At 33.7% G+C, this 12,570-nt stretch overlaps 1 protein-coding gene across 11 annotated transcripts in view; it reads left to right on the top strand.

The window, feature by feature from the left end:
* LOC145249658 (protein YIPF3-like) overlaps positions 1 to 12,570 on the top strand; it is a 107,708-nt gene that overhangs the window by 17,069 nt on the left and 78,069 nt on the right. For all 11 annotated transcript variants that reach the window (XM_080111436.1, XM_080111440.1, XM_080111437.1 and 8 more), the window contains exon 2: positions 456 to 537. In XM_080111436.1, coding sequence (XP_079967562.1) covers positions 456 to 537 — 82 coding nt within the window. The remainder of the gene's footprint in view (positions 1 to 455; positions 538 to 12,570) is intronic.

Here is a 12,570-nt window from a genome sequence, read left to right as displayed (position 1 = left end):
TCACTATCCTACCATGTTCAGTTTAATAATGTTGTCTGGACCCAACTCCATCTGATTTACTACGGTTTATTTGTTGAAAATTGCACAAAAAAGATGTCATTTTGAATTTCTGATTCTGTGATCACATAAAATTTATCTGCCTACATAATAGTCGTATGAATCTTGAAACTATTTTCATATTTGCCTTGTTACACAGACAGAAAATAACAGTAAATCAAGTTAACTCATCAGATCTCAAATAAAATCAGATTTCAACACAGCTCTGATCTAAAGTTACTCATAGTTTTTCCTACTTTGAATCAACTTCATCTCAAACAATCCAGTTTTAATTCACTCTTTTATTTAAAGATTTTCTTTCCCTGAACAAAGTCCAAGGGGTAGAAAACGATGATTAATAAACCTTTATTTTTTATGCTTTAGTTCCACTTACAATTTTTTAATTTTTTCTATTTCAGAGTCAGTCTTCATCAGTTATTGATTTGGATGATATGGAACTAATTGACAATGATGCTTCCGATTATGAGAGTGACTTTCGAGGTAAATCTGTGTTCTTATTTGTTTTTACAGATTCTGTTTTTTTTTTGTTTTTTTTTTCTTAGATCATCAAACCCCAAATATTTTCTACTTTATTCCAGGTTCCAGTACGTAAAAACACAAACCGTTTTTGTTATTTAATAAAAATTATCAAAAAATCTACACTACACTTTGATATTTCAACATTTCTTACACAAGTTATTGCTATTTACATGTTTTGAATTGTTTTCCATATATTGTTTGTTACCATTTTCACCATATATCAGCTATATTGTTAGACTATCATAATAGTCATCTATGATTAGTGTCGCATGGCGAGTAGCAATGTTAAGTTTTGTTTCAAAATACATATCATCTGCAAGTTTTGGACAACCAAAACAATATTGAAAGATTATTTCTAATTATAAACTTTTAACAGCTACATGTGACTTTTGGCACAATCATATAATACAGAGGATGCTCTCTTTTTTTTTTTTTTTTTAAGAGAGAGATTGCTAAAATAACTATTTGAAACCAATAACTGGAAGGAATTGAACAGAGAATATTAGTAAAGTAACATTTTGGTCTGCAAACATTTATTCCAGTTTTACTTTGTCTACATCTGAATTCTCATCCATCTCTTACATTGTCTTCTATTTCTTGCACACAAAATGGTTATCATCTCTCTACCTACCTTTAATACAATTGCACTTTTTGTAAACCCAATGATTACAAATACCACAAAAAATTGGGTGTCATCCGACTCCTTTTTCATAAATTGAACATAAGAACTTTCCTTTTTCTGTGGACTTTCTAACAATAGAATCCGGGTGCAATCCTGTGTGACATCCACGACACATTTGATGACTTCTATTTCAACCATGATAGAGAAATTGTTTACAAATACTGAAAGGAAAGCAATCATCAAATAAGGAGAGCCCCCCCCTCCCCCAAAGGAAAAACTAATTATTTAGAGTTTGTTTTTTCACAATAGTTAAACCTTTGGACGTCATTCACAGAGATGTCTTGAGCCATCCATCAATTGATGGTGAAACATTCACTGAGTTCATGTGCGTCATGATGCTCGTTCATTCATGATGACCAGAAATTCCAATGCTGATATACTAGTGTTCTCCAGAAAAGTCTTGTTATAAGAAGCCTTTCAACATATCTAGGGATTACAGGAATACTTTTATAGTAGGTTTATCATGTGAGAATCCATTTCTAGCCATTTCATTCATTGAACAACTGCAGATATGCATGGAAAACAACCACACAGCATTTGTTGTTACATGGTCAGATTCATCATCAACCATGTTCCTGCTTTATCTAGACTATTGAGCACTATTGGATTCAACATGTACCACTTACCAACTATCCTACTAATTCATTGAGGTTAATGATATTAATTCATTGCAGTCAAACAATGTAGTTTCTTGTCTAACATATTACACTATAACAAAACACATTGATCTTATTATTCTGGGGCAATGCAGCTTTTAAACATACTTGCTCTATCTAGGACATTGAGCACTTTTGGATTAATATATACCATTTACCAATTGTAAAACTGTCATTCTACCTTTATTGCTCCTGGGTTACACTGAGTTTCTTGTCTAGTATAAAACAATATCACAAAACAGAAATACATTGAAATTATTGCTCCCGGGCAAAATACTTTGAAAGATTGCTCTATCAAGGGTCAGGGCTCTACATTGCGAGCGAAACAGTCACATTTTCAAGTGATTTTTCAAAGTGGCAATTAGAAATAATGAAATGCTTATCTTTTGGCGATTGCATTTCTTGCACTGACAATCTTCCAAAGCTCACTACTGAGTGAAAAATATCTTTATTTTTTTTTTTAATAAAAAGAACAGTTAAATTATTAAAACAAAAGTTTAATAAAACAATATACACTTTTTTACGAAGACTGTTTAAAAAAACATCTGAAGAAATTAGAATGTTTATACCTTCAAGTATTAACATAAAATTTGTTGTATACTTAGAGTTACATTTATTAAAAGAATAGAGAAAAATATTTATGATGTACACACTTGTCACAGAATAAAGATGTCATATTCTAAAAATCATGTGGGTTTGGCTAGTAATAGGTACCAGCAGCAGCCTGAAAAATGAGTGGAATTCGTAAAAAATGGTCAACTTTAGGTTATGTTCACCAGCCTGTATTTCATTTGTTTGAATTTGTTTTTGGATAAAATATATATTAAATGAAAGAGCAAATCTTCCTCTTTCATATGGTGTTTATTTTGTATTCATTGATTTGGTGCATGGTAGATATTTAATTCAAGGCATGCGACTGCATAAAATTAAAGTTTGAATAAACGTAAAAAACTATTGTCGTCCATAGATGAAAGTATGGTGGTTATGCACTTAGCGAAACCGCGCTATTTTTAAATAGTATTTTCAAGTTAAATTAAAGTTTTACAATAACTTTTTATATTAAATTGTTAGTTGAAAGTTCAGAAGCGTTACAAAACACCCTCTTCTCCTCATGTTAAGAGTGGCTTTCTAAATGTTATTTCAGCACAGTTCGCTAAGTACAGACTAGACTAAATTAAAAGGCGCTCGCCCAGTTTAAACCATTATGAATATGTCATTTCATTTTATGTTTTTAATAAAAAAAATGTTCCATGAAAAACTTTCCCATTCTCATTAATTAAATCGAAACATTTCCAATTAAACAATTACGGATATACGTTCTCTTGGGTTTGTATTACTGTACACATAGATTCGAAAAAGTTGTCAAAAAAACAAATATATAACAAATAAATGTTATCAAAGGCAAGATAAGTTACTTTTCTACCAAACTGGATATATTTTTTGTGTTTTTATTCAATGTAACATGTTTATTCAGCTTGAAAAGCATACAGTGTTTACCGATGTATTGGAAAATTAAAAATGGCGCCCGACTCTCTCTTTAACACAGTAAGTTCAAGAAAAGGTGTTATAAATAATAAACTAGACAAAATACTGTTAGAAATTCGTTCAATATGTTACCGTGACATAAGGTGATATATATTCAGTGTTTTTTTAATAGTTTTATTATTTATAACACCTTTTCCCAAACTTACCATGTTAAAGAGAGAGTCGGGCGCCATTTTGAATTTTCCAATACATCAGTAATGTTTTTCGAGCTGAATAAACATGTTACATTGAATAAAAACACAAAAAATGTATCCAGTTTGGTAGAAAAGTAACTTATCTTGCCTTTGATAACATTTATTTGTTATATATTTGTTTTTTGACAATATATATATATTTTTTTTTATTCATAGTTCTTTACGGAAGTTTAATTTATTTGTTATTTATTTCATGCTTCGGCTATAGTTTAATATAATGTTCTCCCCTAAATTTGGACAGCAGGTGCGTGAAATAAAATGGCGTCTCCAATTTCGGCAATAAAATGTAGAAGCACCAAAAAAAAAAAAAAAAAAAAAAACGACACACAGTTAAGAGTGGTTTTCTAAATAATAGTTTGTTTCATAAATACTATTGTTTTAATATATTTTATTCTTGTATCGTTTATTAAATTGTTAGGTGAAAGTACAGACTAGTTACCCCCCCCCACCTTCACATGTTTCCTAAATAATAGCTCACTTCATAAGTACCATTGTTTTCATTGTTTTAATTTATTTTATTCTAGATAGAAAAATCAAATTAGCACAATGAAAATAACTTTTATGTTGAAGACGCAGTATTATTTTACTTTAAGGCCCGTCTCACGTCCGTATATAACAAAATGTGCCTTTTGTAGATTTTGGTGTGCTAAAAACGAATCTGAAAACCGTTTCCGTAGCAAAAAAATAGTTTTCATGATATGAAGAAATTACTTTTTCGAAAAGTGGGTGATCACTTTTCCATTTAAATTTAACTTAAAATGAGTACCCACTTTCTAGCCACCTTAGAGGGGGGGGGCATTTTTTTGTGTGTTTATTGGCTAAAAAGTTTTTTGTTTGATTTCTTTTGCATGGTATTAACTCCTGAACTCTGAGACTATTTTCCATTTTACAGCCCAGCCTTCGTTTATGCTACACGCGAGCATAAACGAAGGCTGTTGAATGTACACTCACGTATCAAACTGCCTTGTCACGGTGTAGTATTGGCGAAAAATTAAAATTAGACAAAAAAAACAGTACTTCTATGTTATCACGGCTGGCCATTCCGTCGCAAAAAAATAGTTTTCATGATATGAAGAAATTACTTTTTCGAAAAGTGGGTGTTCACTTTTCTATGTGAATTTAACTTTAAATGAGTATCCACCTTCTGGCTACTGTGAAATGGAAAATAGTCTCAGAGTTCAGGGGTTAATACCATTGTGCACTTACGCGTACAAAAATGGCCAGCCATGATAACATAGAATTACATGGCTTCATATTTGGAAAATTACTTGTTTTTCGTCTAATTTTAAATTTTCGCCAATACTATACTGTGACAAGGCAATTTGGTACGTGAGTGCACATTTAACAGCCTTTTTTATGCTCGCGCTTAATAAGTACTATTGTTTTTTATTGTTTTAATATATTCATTTTATTCATGAATTGTTTGTTAAATTGTTAATTGAAAGTACAGACTCCACATGTTAAGAATGGGTTTCTAAATAATAGTTTGTTTTATAAGTACGTTCTTTTAATGTTTTAATATATTTATTTTATTCTTGTATTGCTTATTAAATTGTTAGGTGAAAGTACAGACTATAGTTTAAAAAAAAAGACATGTTTTTACGTTATGGTTCGCTTCATAAGTACTATTGTTTTGTTTTTTTAAATATATTTTATTGTATTGTTTATTGAAAGCACAGACTTGTATTTATTAAATTGTTAGGTGAAAGTACAGATTAGTTAAAAAAAATACACACTTCTTCACATGTTAAGAATGGGTTTCTAAATAAGTTAGTTTTATAAGTACTATTGTTTTATTTTATTGTTTTAACATTTATTTTTGCATTGTTTATCAAATTGTTAGGTGAAAGTACAGACTAGTTTAAAAAAAACAAAACTCTTCTCCACATGTTAAGAATGGGTTTCTAAATAAGTTAGTTTCATAAGTACTAATGTTTTATTTTATTGTTTTAACATTTATTTTTGCATTGTTTATTAAATTGTTAGGTGAAAGTACAGACTAGTTTAAAAAAAAAAAAAAAAAAAAAAAACCTTTTCTCCACATGTTAAGAATGGGATTATTTATTTGCTGCATGTTTGAAATTGGGAATATTATTGCAGACGACTGTAATTTCAAGGAATTAAGATATTTTCAATTTCACTGGAAGAGATAGAAGACCATCTATTCCCAAAGTTAGTATAAACAATAAACTCCTTTTACAACTTTTTACCTGAAAGATGAAAAAAAAACCTGGGATGATATTGTCGAATTTGCATCCAATTTCATCACCATCAATCAGTTAAGAATAAGATACTTAATTGAAAAAGCTCATGCTAATGCCAATTTGCACATAAATGACTGACAGATTCCAAACATTTTTAATGGAAAATTTGACATTCGTTGGAAATTATTTGTCATGTGCTGGTGTTACAAGAGATGAACTGCTTAGTTCAAGTTTGTCAGGGCAATCAGAAATAATTGCACTTACAAATGGCAGCATTCTGGACTTAGTTTCCTTCCAAAAGAAAGAAGTATTTCCATCATCTTAGGTATGTCAGGCTGCCGAGTATCTATCTGGACGTTCTATTGAGAGGCAGTTTTTTGGGAAACAGTTAAAGAAAATTCAGGTAACATCTAAAAATCTTGGTAAATCTCTGCATCATAATAACGATTATGAAGACTTCATGAAAGCAGATTACAGACAGTGAGGATGTCAGCACAGTCATTGTAAAATCTAGTCCAGGTACACCGAAGGCAGCTATGCCAACCTGTAGAAAGATACTGATGATTCAACAAACTCGGGCTAATGATGAGGAAAGCAACCTAGAAAACTCGCCATTGCTCTCTTTCTCAAAAACAGTTCAAAAAAAAAAACTAAAGGGAGAGATGGAAGATATGCAGAAAAAACTGAAAGAACAACAAGATAAAGTGCAAACCATAAAAGATGTACTTTCAGAAAAGATACAGCCTTTTTATGATGATTTGAAGCAGAAAAATGAAGAGCTAAGAAGAAATAAAGATTTGTTGTCATCATTACAACATTATGAGGAAAATAAAATTAAACTTGAAAGTATCTTGACTACCCTGCAGCAAAGAAATCAGGAGCTTTAAAAATATTAGACACTCTGCATTTTACAAGTGTTTGAAAAGATGGGAAACAAGATTGAGTAAGAAAGAAAAGATAGAAAGAATACCCAATCAAATATTGTCAAAACAAATTTTTAAGTTGAAACTAAAACTCAAAAAGACCCAAACTCTCCTTTCTAATTCAAAAAAACTTCATAAGAAAAGCAAAGAGAAAAAAAATGAGTTGAAAATTCAACAGATGAAATTTGATTTTCTTAATCAGGCCGAGGAAAGAAATGTTTCTATGAAGGAACATAATAGCAACTGGTACACCAAAGATGTCATCAAGTGTGTCATTGAATTGATAGGGCAAGCAGAAGTATCTGGCAAGAATTGTGGAAAAATAATTGATATTGTAGTAAGGCACATCTTTCACACAACTATAGATTCTAAAGACCTGCCATCAGAGCGATCATCTCTAAGTTATGCTGACAAAGGGCATGTCCTTGCCAAACAGATAGCTGAAACATTACTGCAATCGAGTAATGTAGACTTACATTCTGATGGAACAACTAGGAAACGTCAAAAGATTGTGGGACACCAACTTTCAATAGATGGTGGTCAGTTGCTTTCATGTGGATTCACTTCAGTATTCAAGGAAGATTCAGATACACTTGTTTATGTGACCTTTAATCTGCTCCAGGAGTTGGCTGATCTCTATACAGATAGTGAAGTGGATACTGCATTCCGGTCAATGTTACAGAATCTGACTGGTGTCATGAAGTCATTCGACAAAGCCTTTAACATACAGAGGGTGAATACACTTGGCATTGATGAAAACCTGGAGTTTTTGCATTGTAATGCTCACTTCCTTCTTGGCCTCAGTTCTGAATCCGAAAAAGTCTTGAGAAAATGGGAACAACATCTGAATGAGAAAATCGGCAGAGATGGTCTTGAAAAATTCAAAAGGTTTTCTTCAAGTTCAGAAAATGCAGCATATCGCTTTATCAGGACTGCTTGTGATGTGTTGGGACCAAGAGGTGATGAAAAAAATGGATGCAGAGCCTCTTGGGAAGCCTATTGTCACCTTCAGTCACAAAATTCTAGCATAACAAGTTTTAGAGGGAATCGGTTTAACAACCTTTTTCAGGCTGCTGCTTCACTTCACTATCATTGAAATGATATTGTGACATTTTTTCAAGATTTCATGGCGGCATTGAATTTCCAGCAAGAAAGTGTGCTTCATGACGCGAGGAGTGATTCAATCGACTGTGCCATGGTTGCACTTGGACTGTTATATCACAAAGTTAATGGACCTGACTGGATCCTACTCGGCAGACAATCAAAATACTTGGACTTCTTTTGCTGTGTTATGGAAATGAATGCTGCTCTTGGAAGATGGGAATATGATGCCAACTTTCCACCTCTTTTTAGCATCAATTTAAACAGCCCTGTTTTTTCTGCCCTCTACAAAATGGATGCACAAAAGAAGACTTGTTTAAAGTTTACTCCATAGACTTTGTTCAGCATACAAAGATGTTCTTCAACGTCAGCTGACAGACTTCCTGTCAGGTGGAAGATACTATGATATTAAAGATGAAAAGAAACGTCAGCCAATGCAACATAGCCAGATAACCAATTTGATAGGAGAAGAATGCTTTGGTGATTTGAATTTTTTTCAAGAGACGACATGCATCTTTACACCACCATAGCACCATCAATATGCTGAAGAAAAACAAGACTTCAATTTGGCTTGATAGTAAATCTGAAAAGGAACAAGTTGCTTGGATTGTGTAGATCCAAATCTAAAGAAGTCCGAATAAAACACCAGGCATTGCAGAAGGTGGTACTTCAGAAGAGAAAGCAACAACTGGAGAAAACAAAACAAGAAAAGGAGAAAAATGCAAGGAAGCAAGCCATAAGAAAAAATCGCATCATTGAGAGAGTTGACGCATGGTGGGCCTCGTTTCAGTGAAGAGAATATCCCACAAATGCTACATGTGCTAGGAAGCAAGAATAGTAAACTTGAGGCCCTCAAAGATGAAATTAGGTTTCAGAAAATAGTTCTGGGCAATAAGTCTGAACATTTAAAACTTGACAGACCTTTAGAGTTACTAGCAAGCCACTTGAAAGCATTTTTGAATGGCACAGACCTAATAAATGACTGAAACATTTCCTGACAATGAAGAAACAGATGAAGAAAGTGTTCTAGTTGATCAGGCAGAGTTTGGAAAACCTATCTTCAGCAAACAAGGACAGTTTGTGGCAGTATATTATGACGATGACTTTTATTTAGGTCAAGTAATTTCTGTCACAAGTAGTGAAGAAGGACAAGTGAAATTTCTGGACAAGTGTAAGGTGAAAATAAATGCCTTTAGATGGGCAAGGTCAGAAGTAGAGAAAGTTTCTTCTCTTTATGTGTTTGATTGGGGGTTTGAGGTAACCACCTCAAATGGACGAATGTGGTCAGTTCCCAGCGAAGAGTTCAACAGAATCACAAGGAAATATCAATTATATAGAGAACTCTATTGTTAACATGCAGCTTCCTTTTGTATTGAATGTAAATTGGTGTTAAACAGGTACGTTTGCTTATATATTATACTTTGTCATGATAAACAGTGAATTATTGTGATTTTTAAGTTTATTATTTTAGAACTACAAGATGTACAGAGCTGAAATTTGACATTCTACAATATGTATTTGTTATGCATGCAAAATTTCACATCTGTATCTTTAATAGTTTTTGTGATTTTGAAATTTGTATACGTTTAAAACATTCGGTACTTTATTTCCGCCATTGAAATTGAACATATCAGTATTTTTATCGACTTATAATGAAACAACTTGCAGCTGGAATTGTTTGAAAAAAAATAGGCATAATAACCACTATGCATAGAATTATATTGCATGTTCATATTTAATTTTCTTTAATTCAGTTTTATTTGCTGATACTTCAAAAAGTGGTCACCAGTGCGATTTTGCGATCATAAATATTGCAATGTTCACTTTTCACATCTCAAAAATGAAGGCTGAAATTGAAATAGATATGATTATACTTTTATTTCCTATTGTCATCTAATACTAAGAGTGAGGAAAGCATCTTTTGTGACGTTTTTACCGGTTACTTTTTTTGTCAGTTGCTTCCAAAGTTGCCATGTCATAATGTAAACATGTTCATACTACATTTGCAAATATGAAAATGATCATAACTTGAAGACTAAACAAGATATCTTCATGATTTTTGTTTTCTTGTATTTGTGTGTATTTTTATGAGAGAATCAAATTTAGCCATAGGCGATTTTAAAATTTTGGCTGCCGGTACCTACTAGTAACTTTTCTATTTGGTTAGAAAACGAGTTGTCAAAGGTCAACTAAAGATAAATTTGTCCATAGAGCACTGAGGGTATACCACTTTTATACTATTTAATATTGTATTATTACTATTATAGCTTCCAGAAAACATTTGAGTTTGGTATTAAGCACTTTTGCATTTATATACCACTTTTTTTTTTTATATATATAGGCATCATCACTTATCAAGGCCGATAGGCCACTCAAGGATACGGGTAAAAGAGTGTACAGTCGTCAAAAGGACAATATAGTAATCGATAGTAATGGAAGTTCGGTAAATTTGTTAACTTAAGTGGAACGGCTCATCAGAAACTTGTTCACGTTGGACTTGAAGACAACCATATTATAGACGGCTGGAAAGCAGGAAAATGGAAGACAATTCCACAGGCGTGCAGTTCTAAGAAAGAAGCTTTGATCATGGAATCTGTTTAGTTTTAGGCACAGATAAAGAGTGGGGGGAATTATTGATAGTGTTTTCAGCTAGACGAATGTTTCTTGTGAAAGTTTGGCGAGGGGGGACCATAGATTGAAGCTCAGTCGAACACTTTCCATGAAAATAATGATAAAGCAAACTCGCAACATTTCTTCTGTGAGATAGAGGTTGCAGCGAAGAGAAAAGGACATCTCCCACCAGGCCACAAAGTCTATTTTGAATCCTATCAAGGCAGGACAAGTCTTTTCTAGCAGCTCCTGCCCATATGTGGCAACAGTATTCCATCCTTGGGCGTATCTGGCTCTTATATAGATAGAGAATTGCATCAGCAGTGAGATATCTACTGGATCGATAGAAGGATCCGACCATTTTTCCAGCGGCCTTGACAGCAGATTTGATGTACGTGTTTCATTTAAGATCAGGAGTAAAAGTAAAGCCCAGAAGCCTGTCAAAACTTGAGGCCTCCTCAAGACGAGAGCCATTCATTTTAATTGATGCCAGATGGGGATCAGAACGTTGATGATGTAAAGATAGAAGCTTGGTTTTAGATGCATTAAAAGTAACCAGCCACTCCTTTCCCCATTGTACCACGTGCTCAAGATCAGAGGAGAGAGACTCGGGGAGAACTTGGTCGTTTACTGTCTTAGATGTGCTACCATAGATGGTAGTCGTCAGCAAAAATGTCTACGAATGATGTAAGGATGTGATTTGGAAGATCATTAATGTAGATCAGGAAAAGAGTTGGACCCAGGATGGACCCCTGAAGGACTCCAGTATTAATACTGTGAGCTTCTGATTTTTGCCCCTCAACTACTACTCTTATGAACCTATCAGAGAGAAATGATTTAATAATTGAGAAGACATTTCCAGCTATACCATAGCTAGAGATCTTGTGAAGTAAACCTTTATGCCACACCCTATCAAAGGCCTTTGATATGTCAAGAGCAATTGCCCTAGAAAGGTTGCCTCTGTTGAGAGATTCACTAATCCTATGAGATATAACTGTAAGCACATCTGCTGTAGATCTAGCAGAATGGAAACCATATTGTGTGTCACTAAGAAGGTTATTTTTGCTGAGATGGTTCATTACTTCTGAATTTAACACAGATTCCAGCAACTTAGTCATGACGCACAGAAGACTTATTGGCCTGTACTGAGAGGGGGATGAACGATCACCGAATTCTTAAATACAGGGCATACTGATGAGATTTTCCAGGGTGATGAGAAGCAATTCTCCTTAAGACAAAGTTTAAACAGTTTTGTAAGTATGGGCGCTAGTTCTGGTTTAAGTTTTTTGAGTACTATAATTGGAATACCGTCAGGGCCAGTTGCTTTACTGGAATCAAGTTTTTTGATTGGCAACATCACGTACAGATATATGTATATCACATAGCGTGTTTTCTGATACAGGAGGAAATATTGGGGATTGGCAGCCTTGGTCGCAAAGGGTAGAATTAGCTGCAAAGTTATATTTATAACTCTCTTGCATTCTTTATTACTTTCTTACAATGGTTGCTGGCAGTCCTGAAAGCGGCTTTAGTTTCCATACATCTATTACGTTGGAAGCAGTGGAAAAAGTGATTTCTATGTGCAATAGCAGCAGCACATTCTGGAGAAAACCATGGCTGGCTGTTAGGTTTTTGCTGGAACTTTTTTGAGGGTATGAAATAGTCTATACCTACAATTAACCATTCCGTCAGGTTTGATACTATAGACGACACATCCTTTTTAAACATGGAATGCAGAGGAAGATCCGATATAAATGTACGGAAACTATCCCAGTCAGTCATAGTGTATCGATATACTGTACGATGGAGAGGTGCATCTGGGGACTTATTACATTTCATTTTTATCTTAATTGATACAACTGAGTGGTTGGAAGATCCAAGAGGAGACAGAACGGAAACTGAACATAGTTCAGGGCAAGTTGTGAGAAAAAGGTCTAGGAGACTCGCATACTGGTCGTCATTGTCGGGCACACGGGTGGTTCGTAAACAATCTGAGTGAAGTCATAAACTCATGACAGAACCTTCCCTCATCATCGGTCTTGTTTGAGTGAGTCAACCATTCCACATTATGAACATTGA

The sequence above is a fragment of the Euprymna scolopes genome, chromosome 28, assembly GCF_053919585.1.
Source record: "Euprymna scolopes isolate OS-2025 chromosome 28, ASM5391958v1, whole genome shotgun sequence".
Classification (NCBI taxonomy): Eukaryota; Metazoa; Mollusca; class Cephalopoda; order Sepiida; family Sepiolidae; genus Euprymna; species Euprymna scolopes.
This window is presented reverse-complemented; position numbering and strand designations above follow the sequence as displayed.